The sequence below is a fragment of the Mucor mucedo genome (assembly GCF_025094135.1).
Source record: "Mucor mucedo strain NRRL 3635 chromosome Unknown EV154scaffold_201, whole genome shotgun sequence".
NCBI lineage: Eukaryota > Fungi > Mucoromycota > Mucoromycetes > Mucorales > Mucoraceae > Mucor > Mucor mucedo.
The window spans coordinates 55,697-75,231 of NW_026252485.1; the positions used below are offsets into that span (position 1 = coordinate 55,697).

Here is a 19,535-nt window from a genome sequence, read left to right on the forward strand (position 1 = left end):
GTCAGAATTAGCTTTACGAGTCCTATTTACATCGCGCTACAATTAATACTTACTGGCTTATGAAATCCAATTCGCTCATCTTTGAAATTGGTGGAAAAGACAAAGAAACAGAATAAATACGAAAGTTCGTTCAAAAAAAATATGAAAAAAATTTTCAGGGTGTGACGTCAACAAAAACGAAATTGTTCGGAATAAGCCACCAATTTTAGAGACGAAAAAACTGAATCTGCCGAAAACTAAATCAACATATTAGCGTAAGCCACTTCTCGGAGCCATGAAGATGGACTGAATGTTAGAATTTGCCATGTCACCAATAATACTAGACAGCCATTAGGAATGCCTAAAAATCTATTAAAAGAACTACCCGCGTTATTTGGTCTTAATTTTTTAAGAAAAAAGTATATTTTATCCTCTAATTATATTCAATAGTAATTTTGCGAACAGCAGACCCTAGCAAAAATATGCTTATTTAGTTCTACTGTTAAGTGTCCGCGCGAACAATCATCTCTATAAAGATCCTTACATCAGATTCGAAATGTCAACCGCCAACAAACCGAAATCACAAAAGGTTACTCATTCGACAATTAAATAATGCATGTTCATAAGCGACTAGAGTTTGGCATATGACTTTTTCAATGTAACCTACATATTTAATCCAGGTAGGCGTATTTTCCGCTGGTATATTTCAAGCGATTATAAAAAGGCGTAGAGAATCTTTTCTCACTCATTATGTTTTGCATCTAGGGAAGAGCAAACCTTATTTGAAACCTGTTAATCAGTAATTAATGTTATGGACTTGAAGGTGGTGGTTTAAAATTTTGACTCAAAATGAAAATACAGGAAAAAAGTTCATAGCCATCCCATTAAATGACATTTCAACCTGTGATCCTTCAAAACATTCACGACGAGCTTTTTTACTCGTAAAGCGTGCCATCGAATACGTCAATGTTAGACTTCTTTTGTCAAAATATCCAAAGCAATTACGTTTTTTTTTTATTCTTTATTCCGTAGCCGACAATATGCTTGACAAGCGTTAGAAGTCACTCTACGAAGCGTTTTATACAACTCCAGTAATTCCCGGATGGCATGCGTTTTGTAGCATTTCGAACGAATCAAAGAAGCGGTGACACTCGACACACCTGCTCGATACATAGATCAGCACTCGTACATGTAGTCATCTGTTAGAGCAAATCAGTTATTAGGACTGGGAAGGAACGGGAAGAAAGAGGAATAAGTTCGGCGAAAGAGAACATCTTACTGCTTTTTTGCACCAATATGAAAGAAACATTTGTGGCATTTGTTGTTCATAAAAAAACGTAGATAAGAACCGAAATTTAAACACATGGTGACAACTGACAGTTTGCTATTTCGACGGTCGACCTTACTATTTCACTTGTTTAGCGACGACGATGCACTTCAAACTGCGAAGACGTCTCTTTTATTTATACTTATTTATTACAATCACTATATGCGTAACGTTTAGCATCGTAATGGAAAGGCCTACGTGATCTGTTAAGAGATACACAAACATCATTATGTCATTTCCAAAACTGCTGCAATGCATAGACTGATTGAGCTCTTTTTGGGAATTAGGAGCACTTATCATTAAATGGATTATTACATAAACGATTATCCCAAGTGCGAATAAATGTGCAGGACGATCATATAATTAACGAAAATTATTGGAATAAACCGGGATGGGGACAAACCTCAGAAACTGTTTTTCGATACGCGTATGTCAATATGATTAAATAAAAAGACATTTAACTATAAGAAGTGGATGGGGATTAAACTATGATGCAGAGAACCTGTCAGGAGCGGGGCGGGGCAAGAGCAGAACAGAATGATTATTAAGGTGAGGGGACAAGGCAAAGAGAAATTATATATCTATTAGTATTAATATATATATAAAAGGAATGTAGGTAGAAAAAGGTTTATTCAAAGAAACAGGAAAAATAGATAAGATCTTGAATACAGAAATAAGAATAAATAAACATGCTGTTATTTATATTAATTGACAGATCGGGTAAACAAGGGTTCGGGGATCAGATATACAGAGACAGATTATTAGTCATATTGAGTTTGGGACATCTTTGGGGTAGCGGGCATAGATACAGATAATTTCGGGGATAGATGCAGAGGATAACATGGGCTGATATTATTAATGTTTTACAAGGGAGTTCAAAGGCAGAGGTACAAAAGAAACGGGTGTTAAATGGGTTTTACAAGGACAAGGGAAAACGGAGATACATTATTTGGAACAGAGACGTTAGACAGGATACAATAGTGATGTTTGACAGTGACATGTGTGACAGGAGACAGAGAACAGGGAACAGGTGGAACAGGTGGAACAGGGACAATGGGCTAGTTGGGTTTCAATAATGATCTGAGACATTTTGCATGATAGTATGCAACTGAAACCTAAGCGGTTCATGACAGAACCATTTTTCTTCCAATTATTCAACATTCATTTATACCAATTGCTTTTCATGAGACAACTACTACGGATTGAAATTATAGAGTAACGGAGAAACTCACGGAATAGGTAACATGAGGGGATATTCGGCGGGAATGCGTATCTGTGGTTTAACTAATAATAACAGGCTAGATCTAGTTGACATTGTATACTATGATGGCTTGGGTGGTAATTTTTATAAACTTGCATTCTTTTAGTAATCACAGATTTGCCAGTAATTGTGAAACGCTGGTCTTTACGTTCACTTTGCCTTTAAACAAAAACCTTAAATGAGGACATAATGTACTATGTATATATTAACGAAACAAAGGAGTAGCTTATATTTAAAAATATTTTTTTCTAAAGAGAATTACGTCGATTGTATCGAGTACGGACCAGCATCATTAATGTGTTTTGTGTTCGGTATAATCTGGCATGTAGATATTCTAAAGTCTAATTAAACTTGCAATTTTATCATTGATATACTCGCATTGATGATCTACCCTTTAGGATCTTGCTATAGGTACCTCAATATAATTGAAGGATCGTATTCAAGATTTATGTTATTTGATGTAGAGTCTTACAAAGCTAATATAGTGACGATAACTTTACGAAATATTTCCTTTGTTGTATGCCGGTAGCCTTATTTTCTTCGGAAACTTGTAAGAATAAACATCCACATGGCTTCACTGTTTCAATAGACACATCCGGGCAGTCCATAGCATCAAGTAAAAAATCAACCAATATTCGCAGATAAGTATGAAGCGGCAGCGTACGTCATCACAGTACAATAATTCCTCAAACATCACAGCAAAATATGTATACCCAGACCATGCACAATAATAACATTCGTCGTAATTCGAAATCGCAAACAACATTATATCTAAAGTCTTAATAAAATAAAAGATGGTATCAACAAACAGCTACTGTATACGTGCACCATACTTTTTGCCGGCAAAAATAAATCTCGCGCACCATCTTTTTCTGTCCGGTCAAATAATAGAATTCCGGGTTGGACCAATAATAATGTTTGCACATAGAACTTTTTTCTTTCGCACCATGCTTTTTCGCTGGCGCACCGTTCTTTTTTTTCTGATCGCGCACCATAGTTTTTTTCGCTGGCCGACTATACTTTTTTTCGCTGGCGTACCATACTTTGTGATGAAAAGAATCAATATGGTTTTGAGTGTGAGATCAAGCTTTTAGTCTAAGTTTTAATTTTGTTGTTGGTTTTTGATTATTATGAGATAAAATATAAAGTTTGGGAGAATGTTAAGGATTGGGGAAGCAAATTATAAAATTATCCTGTCTAGTTGTTTTGAAAGTAATGAGACACGTCGTTGACACAGATGTCTCGGTGCCCGTCGAATACTTTATGGTGTGAAAAGTTCAATGTTGACCATTTTTTGGCCTTAAAAGCATTATTTGTGTTGTTGTCGATTTGAGGTAAAATTATGTGAAAGTGACTGTTGGCAAATAAACGTTGAATGGGAGTATTCATTGTTTCCAAATCCAGACAAAGAAGTAGTACAAAAGTGATTGAATCTTTGGTGTAAATGATGTTTCCATTATTATCTCTCCACGTGATTTCATACTTATCGACTTCAGTGTTGTTGCATGTAAAGTTACTGGTCTTTTAAATGTGTCAGCATCTATCTGTTGGCATCCGTAACAGTCACACCCAATACTCATCTCATCAAGACAGGGAGCTTTGGTTGGCTGCAACTTTTTCGACGTATATGCTTCGTTTAGTCCATATGTGTTGTAAAGAGTGTTAGCACACTTTGTAAAGGTAGCTAAAATTATTTTCGTTACTTGGATCCGAACGGTTTCATTCTCAAGGACAGCGAGGCTTACAGCACGATATCCGTAATTACCATCAGGATGGGGTTGAGGAACCCAAGTACATCATTGACCCATGCATCATTTAGCAATCCAAACAAACCACTGTAACCTGCTTCACGAGTTACGACTGTGGAAGGCTCGTATCTAGAAAAAAAATTGGTGTTATGGTTGTCAAATAATTACGAATATAACATAAACCAATACTTTGACTTGTTCTGCTTGATCACGGCTGTTCATGGCTTGCGAAGGCTTAAGGTCGTTTTGGTTTTTTTTTTTGCTTTTCTACTTTTATTGTTTCCTGCTTCATTTTTTTGGCATTTTTTTTGCTCTATCGAAATTTTGTTATCTTCATGCTCCACACTAAGCTTGTTTCTTTTTGTCCTTTTAGGTCGGACCTTTAGTATATCAACAATTGACGGGGCAAGAACAGTTTCCAGACGGTCTACCGAATATTTTTGGATCAACGCATTCATATCTTTGATTAGATCAACTGATTCTTGCTGACTACCTAAGACATTGCTTAATAATGAAAGCTTTTCCCACCTAAGTCGGTTAGCACGGGTATCAATAGGCAATGTTTCATGAGATTTTTTGCTCATCTCAGCGGTGATTTCAACTATTGTGGCGACTATGAAAAGTATTCATTTTGATTTCAGTCTAATTCAGTTTGTATATTAATTTTTTACCAGTTCCCTTCACATATGTAATCCTCCATCGTTCGTGGACAATGTTCAGAGGAATTTTATTCTCAACAAAAGAGACGGCAAGAACATGTCTGCAAGGAAGTCGAAAGTTTTTTCTGAGCTTGCAGATGTGGTGACCTAGCAAGGCTATAGCCATATTAGAGCTAAAAAAGGTTTATCCATGCTGATACCATTTGTGATATAAGCTTAACAATAAATGTCATAGTAAGAACTATAAGGATATTACATCACAAGTCTAATTTAGTACGTCCGAGAAATACTTAAAATTTAGTTTAAAGCAAAGAGAGTTAAGAAGACTTAACATTTATTAAAAGAAGACTAAATTAGTGACTATGTAATAATCATATACATTTTTGGTTAATAATTGATGACTTCAAGATAGCACTAGAGATATGTACACAGCAGACAGCCTTTTATATAAATACTTGTATATTTCATTTATAAATAAAGGACAGTCTTATAAACAGTCTCAAACTACTTCTATAGTCTTTTTATAATTTAAACCTTACCTTGAAACACAACAGCAGAGACCGCTTTCTCCAGGGCGCACATGGCTTACATGTTCAGGCTTTTCTTTAGCAGCCTTCATTTCCATCAATTCATTCTTGATGTTTTCAAAAGCAAAACTTGAAACATTTAATTTGATGAGAGCAATTTTATCTATTACATCAACTTCCAAAAAAAATTGTCCTTTGTGTCATAAATTCCTTGATTGATTGTACATTTCGATAATTCTTCAAATTTTTTTTCGAGTTAAGAAAATAAAAATATGTTTAAACATTACGTACTCTCTTTTTAATCCAAAGATCTATTTTTTCAGTGACAACTGCTATGCTACCAGATGAGGTGCTGTTGCTTCTTTTGATATTTGCATGAGTAAACTCAACTCTGTTCGAAGTTCTGTTTCCCATATGCATCAAATTGTTAACATAATAACCTACCCATTATTACTTCTTTTTCATTGTACTATATTTGTATCTAGTTAATAAAAAGAGGGAAAGAGGGATTTTTAAGAGAAAAAAACGAAAAAAAAAACCTACTGATGCAGATACTTAATCATCGTTTGGGCACCACCTTGTACACATTTGCTCTTGGCAGATACGAACGTTTCGTATTCATTTTTGGCAAGTAAAAGCTCATTCTTTGTCGTGCATTTTAAAGCCATTTGCTTGATGATATCCATGAACGATTAGACCTCCATCTCCATTTTGTTCTCTACAAGATGTTTATTTGGCAAGTTCATGAGGACTAATGAACGTAACTTGTTTTAACATACTATACAGTCTCTTTTCCTTCGCAAGAGTCTTCTTCAATCTCAAAATAAAGTTTTTTTGGATATGAATCCAATAAAGAATTTGCTTACTCTCGGGAAACTCGGACTTGATTGCTCCCAACAAGGCTTCATGGTTGTCAGTAACATAGCACATCGGCAATTTATTTGTGCTTGTTCCAGTAGGACAAACAAAAGCACGGAAACAGTTTGAAGTCCAGCGGTAGCGCTCGCTTGTCTCCCGATCCATCTAACATCCTCCAATGGAAACTGTTGTCAACTGCTTTGGCTTTTCTTTTGATCTCAAAGTACCAGCGACGACGAAATTCAACAAGACCATCTTGTGTGAGTTGGTCTTGTAGGTGGCATTCACAATCATACATTTTGAAAGCTTTCTAGCTTCGTCGATACCATGTTGGTGAATGAAAAAGACGCTGCAAATTCTCTCATCAGCATCTGTGTTAAACGAATTTGGTGGCCACTTGATTCAAGATTCTTGTCGAAATTCTACATGTCAGTGTGGCTGTCCGGACATAATTGTTGTTGGATGTTTATTAAATCGGTTACAATCAGGTTGCTTACGCCTCTTGTTTTAATCATCTAATTACCAGGAAATTCATGTTATTTTAAGATATAAATTCGGGACATATTTAGACTTATAAAGAATAATATTGGCAAAATAACTTTTATTATGATTACAACTCTCCTAACTATTGAATTCTCAAAGGATCTCTTTATCTCATTTTTAAACATTACCTTAAACGTTTCACTGGGAGTTATACCTCCACGAATAAGCGAAATGGCGAACTCTTGATCATCTGCATTGGGCTTTTGGTTGCTGTGATAAGTACTTTTATCATCGATCAAAGAATGGTTGTGTTTGAAACAGTTGGATCGAACAGTCCAACGATCTCCAGATAATTTTACATCCTTACGAATGTAGATGAATGCTGAACAGCCTTTTGGGTCTTTTATTACTCTTTCCAACTCATCATCATCAACAGCATCCTTTTGATATGGTTTCCAAAAATCTCGTTAAATAATTATATCAACAAATATCGCAATTGTGTCAATCCTACCTTCTCCTTTTTTCGCAGCACGATATTTACCAAAATGCTTACAGATCATTTTGATGCAAGACTTCTCGCTTTTAAAAGTCTCAAAAGGACTATTGCTAGCCTTACTGAAGGACTGTATTTCGAGTCTTGCTGTTTCTTGTAAGCAAAGGTTTTTCCGACAGGAAACTCGGCTTCAAAAATAGCCTTTACATTGGCAACACGTTCGTTGACGGACACAGTCTCAGCAAAAGATGGAACATGTCGTGTTGCCTTGGCGCTGATGTCCTCCATCTCAGGTTAACTGAGATATTCCCAGTCGTATTCCTCCTGTGTCACTTTTTATATGTGTTAGACTTTTCATAAACTTGTCTATCAAAGGCATTATCGAAACTGTCCTTGATTTCTTCTACAGGATTGATAACGGATTAAAGACTATTGATGAGAAATTGGCTTTCACTCAAAGATTGTTGTCAATCGTTTGAATTCATTCTAAAAATAAAAGTTAAAAGAAAAAGAATGAAGAGACGTAAACAAGAATTGGGATAATAATTAGCCTTTGGAAAAACCTTGTGTCACCTTTTTTTTAAAAAAAAAAAAAAAAAAAATTATTTTCAACACTAATGCTATTTTTATCCTCCGGTTCTTTAGAGCATTCACAGCAGTAGCGCTTAAAAAACGATTAGCTGAAAGTCCCGTTAAATAAAATTTCAAATCCACCCAAGCAATTGTCAAAAAAAAATAAAAACTGACTTTAAAAGCTTAATTGTATGTGCCTGAAAAAAAACAAGTTAACTTTTTACTCATCTTAAAGACTTTTTAACATGGAGAATTACGCAACCCTCGCAATGGCAATTATCAAAAAGCGTAGAATAGACACCGCTGTTCAGTTAATCAAAATTGAAATGTGTTTAGACGAAATGAAGAGAAAGTCAAAGACAGGTGGCTCTGTCAAGGGACGTAGAGTCATTAATAGAGATAATGAGGCAGGCTATCAGCTTCTTATGAAGGATTACTTTGCCGAGAGACCAGTTTACGGTGGAAAGGAGTTTCGTCGTCGATTCCGAATGCGTAAAGACCTTTTTATGAGAATTGTGGAAGCTGTCACCGAGCATGATCCATACTTCCAAAGAAAGCCAAATGCTGCTGGAAAATTGGGTCTTTATCCTTTACAGAAAGCTACTGCTGCTCTCCGACAATTGTGTTACGGTTTTAGTGCTGATGCAGTAGATGAGTACTTGAGATTGGGCGAAAGTACTGCAATGGAGAGCCTCAAGAAATTCGGTGCTGCAGTCGTTGATGTTTTCGGTGAGGAATATCTGAGAAAGCCCAACGAGGAAGATACGGAAAGACTGTCGGGGCAGAACAAGAAACGTGCATTCCCCGGTATGCTGGGATCAGTTGATTGCATGCACGGGGCATGCAGAAACTGCCCAACAGCATATCATGGGCAGTATACAGGCAAAGACAAGAAGCCAACTATCATTCTTGATGCTGTGGCATCTTACGATTTGTGGATCTGGCATGCTAATTTTGGTTTGCCTGGCTCGCTCAATGATATCAATGTTCTCAACGGATCGGATATCTTTGATAGGTATACGGAAGGAAGCGGTCCCGATGTCAAGTTTAACATTGGTGACGAAGAGTACAATTTGAGGTATTATCTTGGTGATGGGATATACCCCAATTATGCGAACATTGTGAAGACGTATTCCGTACCTAGACCAGGTGCCGAAGCTGTAACTATTGTTTCTACTAGCAATATTAAGTATTTGGCTTTCTAATTGACTCTTTCTGTTAAATAGAACTTTGGCAAAGCACAAGACGCATGTCGAAAGGATGTGGAGAGAGCTTTTGGTAGGGAATCCATTATTTGCCTTTATCAGTAATCTTGCAAGACCAGGAAAAATGGTGATTTTGATACGATCATGAAAGCATGTATCATCATGCACAACATGGTTGTTGAGGATGAGCACAACGAAAGCAATATGATTTCGTATAGATACTACAAAACGCATTCTGCTTATCCTGCTGAGGCTGCTGACATTTCTCGTGATCGTTCACATTATAGCTTAAGTAACATTTTGAAGCATTATGGTCATATTATAGACTCATTTGACCACTTCAGATTGATAGCTGCCCTGGTTTCCCATCATTGTCACATAAACGTATTGGGAAACCACTCAAACCGAAATGCAAAATCACATTAAAATTAAATAAAATCGATTAAAAATGAAAAACAAAAGATATATTGTTCTCTGGCAAGTCTTGCCTTTCCTGATTGTTCCCAAAATTGCTCTAAGGCCTCCTCACAATTAAGCTTATAATAAAATCATGCGGTCTTGTCAACCTGAAAATCATTCAAGGTAATTTCGAACAAGGCGTCATCTCTTTCTCGTTCACGTAGCTCGCGATCTTCTTCTACTTGACGAAGTTGGATCTCTCGAGAATAGTTCATTTTGTCAAAAAATCTCCCTAAAGTCCTTATCTCCATCGGATTGGATCTTGTCTAATTCATCCAAAAGTCGTTGGTACTTCCGGTCCAAATTGGCACCCTTCTTGATATTTTTAGGGAAAACTGATCAAAATGTAAAAAGGATCAATTATTTTATCGCAGCAGAGTTATTTCAGTCTATTTTTATCTTCAATAAAGATATACCTTTATCTCAATATATCTCAAGTGTATTATTTTTGTCAAATATCACAGATGGCTCATTGTTAGATATCCTTCGTTTTTTTAATTAAAACTAGTGTATTTTTATCTTCAAATATCAGTCTTTTAGAAAGAGCACGAAATCGGTTATAATGCATATATTTTAGTGTTTCTTCTTGAATACAAATTTTACGTTCCTCCTAGCTATAGACGTAGTCTTATTTTTATAGCGACACAAGTGTAGCCTAATTGGTCGACTCAAATTAATAAAAATAAGCCACATCGAATGTGAAATATACAGTACGGGTCGGGGGTAACTCTGTTTGTCTAAATTGTCTTATTTCCTCCAATATACAGTATATCGTAAAGAATGACCTTCAATGCGTTTAATTTATAATCTTCTAGCGGTACTTTCATGTCACCTTTAGTGAAGAATTACGACAGTGGTACAAGAAGAGAAAAAGATAACTTATTTTGGGTAAAGTCTCAACTTATGACAGTCAAGAATCTTGCGCATCCCCTTCTGTCTACGAGAACAGTAAGACAGTGGCCTCGTCTGTTTATTGACATTCTATTCGGGCTGGTTAATGATGTATTCTCTGCATTGAAGAAAGTGGAGGCCGAACCTCTGCTACTACTGACACCATCAAACTCCCATTCATACTAAGTCTTGGTGGTCCTTTCTTCAGCAAAAAATATTTAAAGTGAATTTTTTTATCTTATTATTTTACTTTATCCTTTTACCCAAAACCAAAACGCAATTGTCGTTTTATCAAATACTTGACAACATTTATTTTGCTGGTATTAATAAAATATACTAAAAAACACAGTTCATATATGAAAAATAAAAAATAATTTTTCCTCGCAATGGACGCAAGCCAAATTCCCGCATTAGCGCTTGTAGCTGTTTTGCATACTTCGATTTTGCAAACTTTCAGCCAAGTTTGCGTCTTCATGAACACGTAACATCGTCAGGTCGAATTCTTCTCTTGACATTTGGTTAAACCCATTTATGGTGTACATCGAGGCGAAGGCGATTGCACCCTGTTTAAAGTGCTGTAAAAGAGTATTGGGTTTTTTGCCCATATTTTTCCAGGAATCTATTTCCCCCATCTTATGACCAGCTTCAATTGTGGAAGTTAATTCCTGCCGATAGTGTATTTTTTAGGAATCCAAGTCTTCATTAGGTCCAAATGCGTACCGTTCTTCTTCATCTCTTCCGCCACGCAGTAAAAGCCGTGGTAAGAGGCTAGCTGCATGCCACGGCCAAGAACATCCATACAATGTCCGTTTTGACAGTATACTTTCAGTCCTTGGCAGAACTTCAGCAACTGGTCCTGCGTTGCCTCTTTTGTTGGTTTAAAAGTTGGATAGATCATTGCTGCGATTGCAGGGGCAGCTTTCAGAAGTTGGACGTTATGTCCCATATCCTCCAACTTCTTCTCCTCTTCGATGAACTCTCTCTTCAGCTCCGGGGGGGGGGACTTCTCCTCATCCGAGTTCCGAAGATATTCATCTTCTTTCGAATCATCCTTATCATCTTCAGAACTGGGATCTTCCCTGCCAGCCCTCTTGGGAGAACGATTTTTTCAGGTCTTCCATCTACATAAATGATCGTTAATGTATGTGAAGAGAATGGCTTCTGGAGTAACACGCACCGGATCGGACATCGTTAAAGATCCTTACGTTTTTGAAGGAATTCTTAATCATATTCAAGTAGTTTATAACTTTTAAATGACAGGTAATATAATACTTACGGGTTCTCATAACTGCTTCTGTCAGGAGCGGGGCGGGGCAAGAGCAGAACAGAATAATTATTAAGGTGAGAACAAGACAAAGAGAAATTATATATCTATTAGTATTAATATATATATAAAAAGGTTTATTCAAAGAAGCAGGAAAAGTAGGTAAGATCTTGAATAAATAAACATGCTGTTATTTACATTAATTGACAGATCGGGTAACCAAGGGTTCGCGGATCAGATTATTAGTCATATTGAGTTTGGGACACCTTTGGGGTAGCGGGGATAGATGCAGAGGATAACATGGGCTGATATTATTAATGTTTTACAAGGGAGTTCAAAGGAAACGAATGTTAAATGGGTTTTACAAGGACAAGGGATAACGGAGATACATTATTTGGAACAGAGACGTTAGACAGGAGACAGAGAACAGGGACAATGGGCTAGTTGGGTTTCAATAATGGTCTGAGACATTTTGCATGTTAATATGCAACTGAAACCTAAGCCGTTCGTGACACTCATACGTAATTATTACATGTTGACGGTGTTACTGGCAAGTTTCAGTAAAAGTAATAGAAGAAACTAAAAATAGAGATTAAGAAAAAAGTTCTTAAAAAGTGGGCACCAGACTATATAGTTGTCAACTGAAAAAGATCAAATATATTTATATACGAGGGTAATTTATACGACGAAATCTGATTAGAGTGGTATTCGAAGGAGTATAGTTAAATACGTAATGGAATAACTACAATACTGATTTTACAGAAGGAAATGACAAGCAATTATAATAAATACAAAATCACAAAGACTTATTCAGATTAAAGTAAAGAACAAACTAATTATTTTATTATGAATTTTTGGTAACCTTTTATAGAAAAAGGTTCAAAAAGCAGTCAAAAAAATGAAAAATCTTAAGCCAAAACGACAAAAAAGTGAAGTGTAACAAAGGCCGCCCATATGGAATGCCAACGTCCTACCGGTGTTTTCATAAATTTTAACAATCGTGTCAAAAGTAGTCCTTGAAATTCTCAAATGATATACCATCTCTGTAGCTATTTTGACACCACGATTGTCATCCCAATACTTTAAAATTTCTTTTCTAAAGTTATTACTGATTGACTGATATTCTGTCCTTCTTTTTCTGTCACCTTGATTGGATTGGTTCTGTTGCAAGATATTTACTTCGTCAGACATTTAATATATTAAGAGGAAAAAATGTAAATGGATGAAATAAAGAAAATTTGGCAATCGGTTACAAGCCTACATATTTATATATTGTATTTTAAGAGTCATCAAATTCTCGAAAGTTCATGACGAAATTGATTTCCAGAAGAGACGAAATTGAACCCACGCTTGCGACGAATTCTTTTGCCGGCGGAGACGAAAAAAATACTTTTGACGGAATTGGACTATAAATACTGTAACGGTTTAAATACAGAAACTGTTCCGAATAAGGAGAGCCAATCAAAAAATTCTCTTGCTTATAGGCCTGGGCTGTGGAAAATTTACCCGAAATAGTAATGCTTCCTTTTTTGGATAAAATGACAAATTTACTAGGATCCCATACTGGAGCAGTGTAGAATTGGAAAATTTTTGTTGAAAATGGCATTTGAATGTGAATAAAGAGTAAATAGTCAGACATTGAAAGCCGTAAATGTCTATTTCAAACTACTGGTTAGACTATGTAATACTTTTATTAGTAAAACTTTTTGTTGTTGTTGTGCCTTTGTCACCTAAACATTTTTTAATAGAGCTTTTTCTACGAAAGGCATATATTTTTTTTATTTGATTTTTATGGTCGATAAAGAATAAAGAATGACTACTAGGATAAAAATATTTATATAACAAAGAAATTCATTGAAGAACTTGTATGCAACAGTGTACATCATAAGAGAAAAAAGGAACAAATGTTATTCGGAATTGGTAGGTTCGTAGCTGACCCATCTGGCTTTTTTCGCTCTTTCTTTTTGCTTTGGCGAGGTTGCGGTTTTCTGGTTAGCATTTGTTGATGCTATGGCAGGCTGAATTGTAACAGGGTGTTGTGAGTTGGGGATAGCAGGAAGGGATTGCATTGGAATAGTAGGAAAAGATTGCATTGGAATAGTAGGAAAAGATTGCATTTGAAGAGCAGGGAAATTTTGTGGCTGTGTCAAATTATTGTTGGCATTTGAGTTTGTGAAAGCGTTGTTGGTGGCCATCATTAGCTGCATCTGTGAATTCAGGCACTGTCGTTGCATCATACGAATCCTTAAATCTTTTGTCAGTTGTTGGTTCATGTTCATCAAAGGAACGTTTTGCTGATTATTTTGATTAACGTAATTATTAAAAGAAATTTCGAATTTTTCGAATCTGTTGTCTTGTTGATGTTGGAGATGTGAAATTTGTCGGGCAGCTTCTGCAACTCGTCTGGCCACCTCTTTGTCTGTGTCGAGTATATTTGGAGCAAGACCTTCGTGCTCTTCCAGCCTATCAATAGAAGGACTGTTGATAGCTGCTATTACATCTTGTTCAAACATCTTGAACTGATAGTTTGAGAACAAACGTTTATCATTACTGACATGTTTGTTTTCTTTATTCATATACAGATATATAGCTGCGTCTTGTAAGATGATTCTACGACATCTGATTAACAGTCTTAAGAACCCCCTCTTTGCCGTTTCTATGCTGTTCTGAGTTTTTTTTTGTTTCCCATTTGAATTTTCTCTTTTAACAACATCCTTCCATCTTCTTCTACAAATTCAACAGGATCGGCTTGGCTTCTTATTTCCATGTTGATTACATTGTCATCCTCGTCTTCCTTTTCATCAATTTCTTTCATCTTATTATCACACGCAGCCTCCCATTCAACGCTACCAACACCAAAGTAACTTTCAATCCGAGGAAAGATTGTTCTTTGAAGCTCCAAAGACGGAGAAACAGTATTTCTTGCTAAAGAGAATGGGCTTTTCCCAAAAACCAGCCATACCTCGGGCAAAAGGAGAAGGACGTTTACCAAGATAGTGGGTTTTTAACCGACCAAGACGATCTTTCCATCTTCCAACACGCTTGATCAGGTCAAATGGAATTCCTAATCCTTCTGCTTCCATTGAACCAGCATGACGGCTACAGTGAGTTACTCGAGTGGTAAAAATTTCTTCGTCTGCGAGTGCTTTCTTTGCTGTTTTCCATTGAGAACCACCAGACAAGCTTTTCTCGGGACTAATACGCCCACGCAATACCTTCCAGTTATGCCATCTGTCTTCATTCAAGAAATCGCCACTAACCTATTTCTTTATACATTTTTATAAATTAGCATTGGATCTAAAATGTGGTATATTGTTACACTACCATTTTCTTCTTCTGTTGGTCCTTTTTGACCTCAGATGTCTTATTTTTTTTTTGACTGCTTTTTGGTCCTTTTCTTATTAAAGGACCATAAAATTATTTAATAAAATCTTTAGTTTGTTCTTTACTATAATCTGATTTAGTCTTATTCATATAAGCCTGGTTTCATCATAAATATATATAACTACTATAATTGTACGAAAGCCCTTCTTATAAATCAGCACTGAATAGTCTTAACAGTTGTATTTTACTATACTCCTTCGAAGACACAGATAACTGATTCGTCGTAGCATTTCCCTTTTATATCTTTATATTTTATTTTGTCTTAGTTAACAGCTTATAGTATGGTGCTCACTTTTTAAGAACTTTTATCTTACTCTTTTTCTTTATTTCACGGTACCCTTTGTACACTTAAACAAGCCAGTAACAATATGCATATTATTAAATAATGTTATTCTGTAAACATACCCGAAGTACACTAAACATGAAGAAAGCGAACGCACTGAAAGGGCATCTAAATACGTTTTCATGACGCATAGCACAAGCAAATTTAACCTCGCCTTCTTTTAGGGTCTTACCCTTGTCAAGACTAAAGACCAAAGCTAAAGCCTGCTGAATACCTTTGTGCTGTGTTTTGGGAATGATGGTACAAAAACAGTCAGCAAAGTTCAGATTTCTCAGATCTTGATCACGACGTAACATGTGGTGACGAGAAGATATAGAAAACATTTCACGTACACCAGAATTAGCACTTGAAATCCAAAGGCTTTTTAAAATTCTAATTAATTCGCCAGACTTGCAAGAATCACGAATAACACAATGTGATGCTCTATCCACATTTGTTTGAACTTGATCGTAAACAAGATCATGCTCGTACTTCTTGATTAATTCAATTATTTTCTTCGTTTTTTTAGGAGATGACCATTCGACTTCTCGGCGACTAGACTGAAATTCATGCAAAAACATCAGAACCTTTATGTACTGGTTGATAGATTCAATTCACAATGGTACTTCAATTACTTTTTTAGTACCATTTTTATTAGATGGTGCATTATTTGCCACTAAAAAAAAAAGAGAGAGATCAATGACTGCATACATCTAGAGTAATTTTAATAGCTTACTTTGTCGCAATGATGGTTGGTTGTCTACATTATCTTCAGTTCGTAAGCCAATCTGTGTTCTCACATCATTTTCAATCGAAACACTCTTGTTATAAGTACGCTTAAAAACAGACTCTTTGAAGAAAGCAACAACAAATTCGGTAGGCCCAACAGTATATCGATACATAGGATCAACGGGATATCTATGTCGGTTCTTTTCACAAACGTCCTTCGATTTGGAAAGGGTCAAAAACAATAAATTTAATTTACATAATGCATAAAAAAACCTTCTGTTACAACATACCTTCCAATTTTCTAAAGGCATCCCATAAATTGCTGCAGTACTTCCACGCACTTTCATCGGCAAGGCCTTAATTTCAAGTTCAAACTCACATGTGTATCCCAAGGGTCTACTTTGGGATAAAACGAGAGAGCTTGAAATGGGGAGAGCAGGATGATCATAAGTTGGTCCAGAACTCTCGGCAATTGGGGATTCAACGGACATAGTGATTTTTGGTGGACGACCTCTACGAGGTTTTTTAGGTGCAGGCTAAAAAATGTATATTTGATATTCAAATTAAGCATGAATTCTAGCTTTTTTTTTTGTACCTGAACTTCTCTTAAAGTTTCCTCGGCATGCTCGAATACAACTTCATATCCTTCTTCCTCGGGATTTCTAATAACACGGCGCTTAGGGTAGATGGGCTTAGAATACAAGGGATTCATAATAAATACTTTTATAACAGAAAAATGAAATGAGGGTGATTTAAGTTTTTGATTGTAAATCAAACTTTAATTGCCCAGTATTTATAACTGATCAGTTGATATTACTGGAAAGTTCCAGCAGGTTCGCTAGTAATTTCAACTCAATTTCAGTTTTATCAACTCGAACTTACCATATATAGTACTATTTTTACAGAAATGAAGACATTCTATTGGAGAACTTAATTTTTTATATCCAAAAAAATAAAAAAAAGTTACGATACTGTATCTAAAAGCAGATAAGACAGTTGTCGGGTCTGATATAGGTGTTAAGCTTAGTTATAGATATTTAAGTAGAGTAGTAAGAGAGTTATCGTTTTATTGAAAGATTGATCTGACATATTTATAACTATCTAAAAGCAGTCACGACATAGTTGTCGTGAGTGTAATACTCTAAATTCCGAATATCCAGTCAAGCCACTCTCACTCTCGTATCACTATCTACCTACTGCGTCGTCAAGACCGCAGCACTTCATACTTATCCTGAATTACACTAACACATATACTTATCCCATCCGCAGCAATTATCCTTAAACTATAAATACTCCAAACAATCATTATTAAATAAAGTATCTTATTTTTATTATCTTAACTTTCTATTTAAGTACCGAACGTCTGAATATTACAGTGAGTCCATAATGTCATCAATCCGCTAATCGGCGATTGTAACTTAATATACATAACCAACCGCAGCAGTCGTATCTACTACCTTACGAACCAATACAGTTGTAGTTACTCCGGATTGACAATTGTAAAACATATAAATAGCTTCAATTATCAATCAATAAACATGATCTTTATTCTCCTCTAAGAAGTTTTTCACATAAGTCAAGACAGATCTAACCCTTCTGACTCGGTATTTAAGCACCGTCCTCAAGCTTATTTTACAGTATCTGTCGGGCCGGTACCACTGTTTATCCAGAGGTGGAATTGATGGAACAAGTCGGCACGAAGATTTAGGCCAACAATACCCAAAAGGCTACAGCGAGTAAAGAAGGATGCTGCATGAGATCATCGGTGTCCAAATTGTATTTTTATATTTTAAGTTTCACAGAGTATCAATAAAGTGTCAGATATAATTTTAGACTAAGCTCTGCACAACTTCAATTTAGATATAACCATTGTTACAATGCGGATTTTCAACATGTAATAATTGACTTCAACACTAAAAACTTTACTCAGACAATTTATATTTTTCATGCTAACTTTTAGCATTGTACTTCTCTAACTTGAATCTTTACCTTTTTATATTTAAAACCTTTTGACAAATTTATTATTATTATCATTTATCCGAAATCAAGGGTATCGTTACCGATCCTTTGATTTCTCAAAAACTATATAAACCTTAAAACAAAACATATTTCAATAAACATTCAGATTTTACTATATACTCTTTATCATAACTTGCCTATCAAATATTATATCTTCTATATATAATTGGCCTATTATCTTACTGTCTCCCTAGAAAAACCGAAGCCTTAGTCTCTTTTTCTCTGTATCTGTCTATCAAGACCTTTTATTTTATTTTACTTAACTGGATCGTTACCATATATATTTATTAATATATTTATATAAAACAACGTGGTGCTCACTTAGAACTGAATAATTAACTACAAACGTGTAATATTCTCCTTCTACCTTACTGTCAAAACTAAATCTAAACCAATCACTACTACTCACATTGTATCACCATTTCACAACACTATAATTCAATAAAGATCATCTTCGATTTAATATACTTAACTTTACATAAGCACATCTATTAAAATCCTTCTGACAAAAGAGTATCTTTTCCTCGCATAAAATAAAAATCACATTGGCCACTCCTCAACGACTCGAATGACAGACATTAAGAGAATTGACATATCATCGTCTCACGTTTTTGATTAATTTTAGAAAAATTGATTTCTGCCAGACTTGAACTGGCGACCGTCTGCGTGTTAAGCAGACGTGATAACCGACTACACCAAGAAACCACCTTTCTTTGAAATGAATCTGATTGTCTTTATGTTTACCTTGTATAGAGTAATAAGAATAAACAAATGTATAGAATAACAAGAAGGAGACTGTAAGACTAATTGTTAAAGAATACAGACAAAAAGATATAGATTTGCACTAATAAGCTTTGAAATCTGCAAAGAAGTAAAGATAAATCACAAGTGTTTAAAAACAAGTAAAGTTTATCAGAAAGAAAGAATTCGATGACGTTTATTATTATAAATCAGACAATCTTATATAGACGTTTTGACAGCTGTCAACTATGGTACAAAAATAACTAATACGAAAATGGAATAAAATAATAACAGGGTACGGAAAAACTATGATGAGAACAATACAAAAATAGAGTAAATCAAATAAGGGTACGGGAAAACTATGATGGAAATAATATGAATAATAAGAAAAATAAAGAACTAAACAAAACAGGAAGGTAATAATAAAATAAGTGAGATACGAGAGAGAGCGACGAAATAACAATAAAAATAATTGTAACTGAGAAAGAAGAGAATTTCACGAGTAACCGACTAAGATAATTAACAACCTGCCAATTTTAGAAAAGCAGCAAAAGACGCGAACTGAACCTTCGGAGAAAGAATACCAGAAAAACTTCTAGAACACCAAAAATAG

General features: G+C 35.4%; 3 protein-coding genes and 1 non-coding gene across 4 annotated transcripts; 1 reads left to right on the forward strand and 3 right to left on the reverse strand.

Moving 5' to 3' along the window:
- Positions 1 to 1,843: 1,843 nt before the first annotated feature.
- EV154DRAFT_487753 (uncharacterized protein) lies at positions 1,844 to 2,382 on the forward strand (the record flags this gene model as incomplete). Its single annotated transcript, XM_051599009.1, has 4 exons — positions 1,844 to 1,855; positions 1,915 to 1,922; positions 2,022 to 2,098; positions 2,177 to 2,382. 4 exons carry the CDS (start codon positions 1,844 to 1,846, stop codon positions 2,380 to 2,382), a joined length of 303 nt encoding a protein of 100 aa, XP_051451164.1.
- A 7,409-nt stretch (positions 2,383 to 9,791) lies between these two features.
- On the reverse strand, positions 9,792 to 12,918 carry EV154DRAFT_570816 (uncharacterized protein; the record flags this gene model as incomplete). The annotated part of the gene is made up of 4 exons (XM_051606222.1): positions 9,792 to 9,907; positions 10,900 to 11,106; positions 11,184 to 11,553; positions 12,766 to 12,918. The coding sequence occupies 4 exons, from the start codon at positions 12,916 to 12,918 to the stop codon at positions 9,792 to 9,794; spliced, it is 846 nt and encodes a 281-aa protein (XP_051451165.1).
- Positions 12,919 to 13,634: 716 nt separating this feature from the next.
- On the reverse strand, positions 13,635 to 16,874 carry EV154DRAFT_570817 (uncharacterized protein; the record flags this gene model as incomplete). Its single annotated transcript, XM_051606223.1, has 8 exons — positions 13,635 to 14,393; positions 14,459 to 14,652; positions 14,717 to 14,987; positions 15,571 to 15,993; positions 16,060 to 16,109; positions 16,170 to 16,377; positions 16,453 to 16,698; positions 16,758 to 16,874. 8 exons carry the CDS (start codon positions 16,872 to 16,874, stop codon positions 13,635 to 13,637), a joined length of 2,268 nt encoding a protein of 755 aa, XP_051451166.1.
- A 1,938-nt stretch (positions 16,875 to 18,812) lies between these two features.
- EV154DRAFT_t144 lies at positions 18,813 to 18,886 on the reverse strand. Its single transcript has one exon. It is a non-coding gene; the product is annotated as a tRNA-Val (tRNA).
- Positions 18,887 to 19,535: the final 649 nt, after the last annotated feature.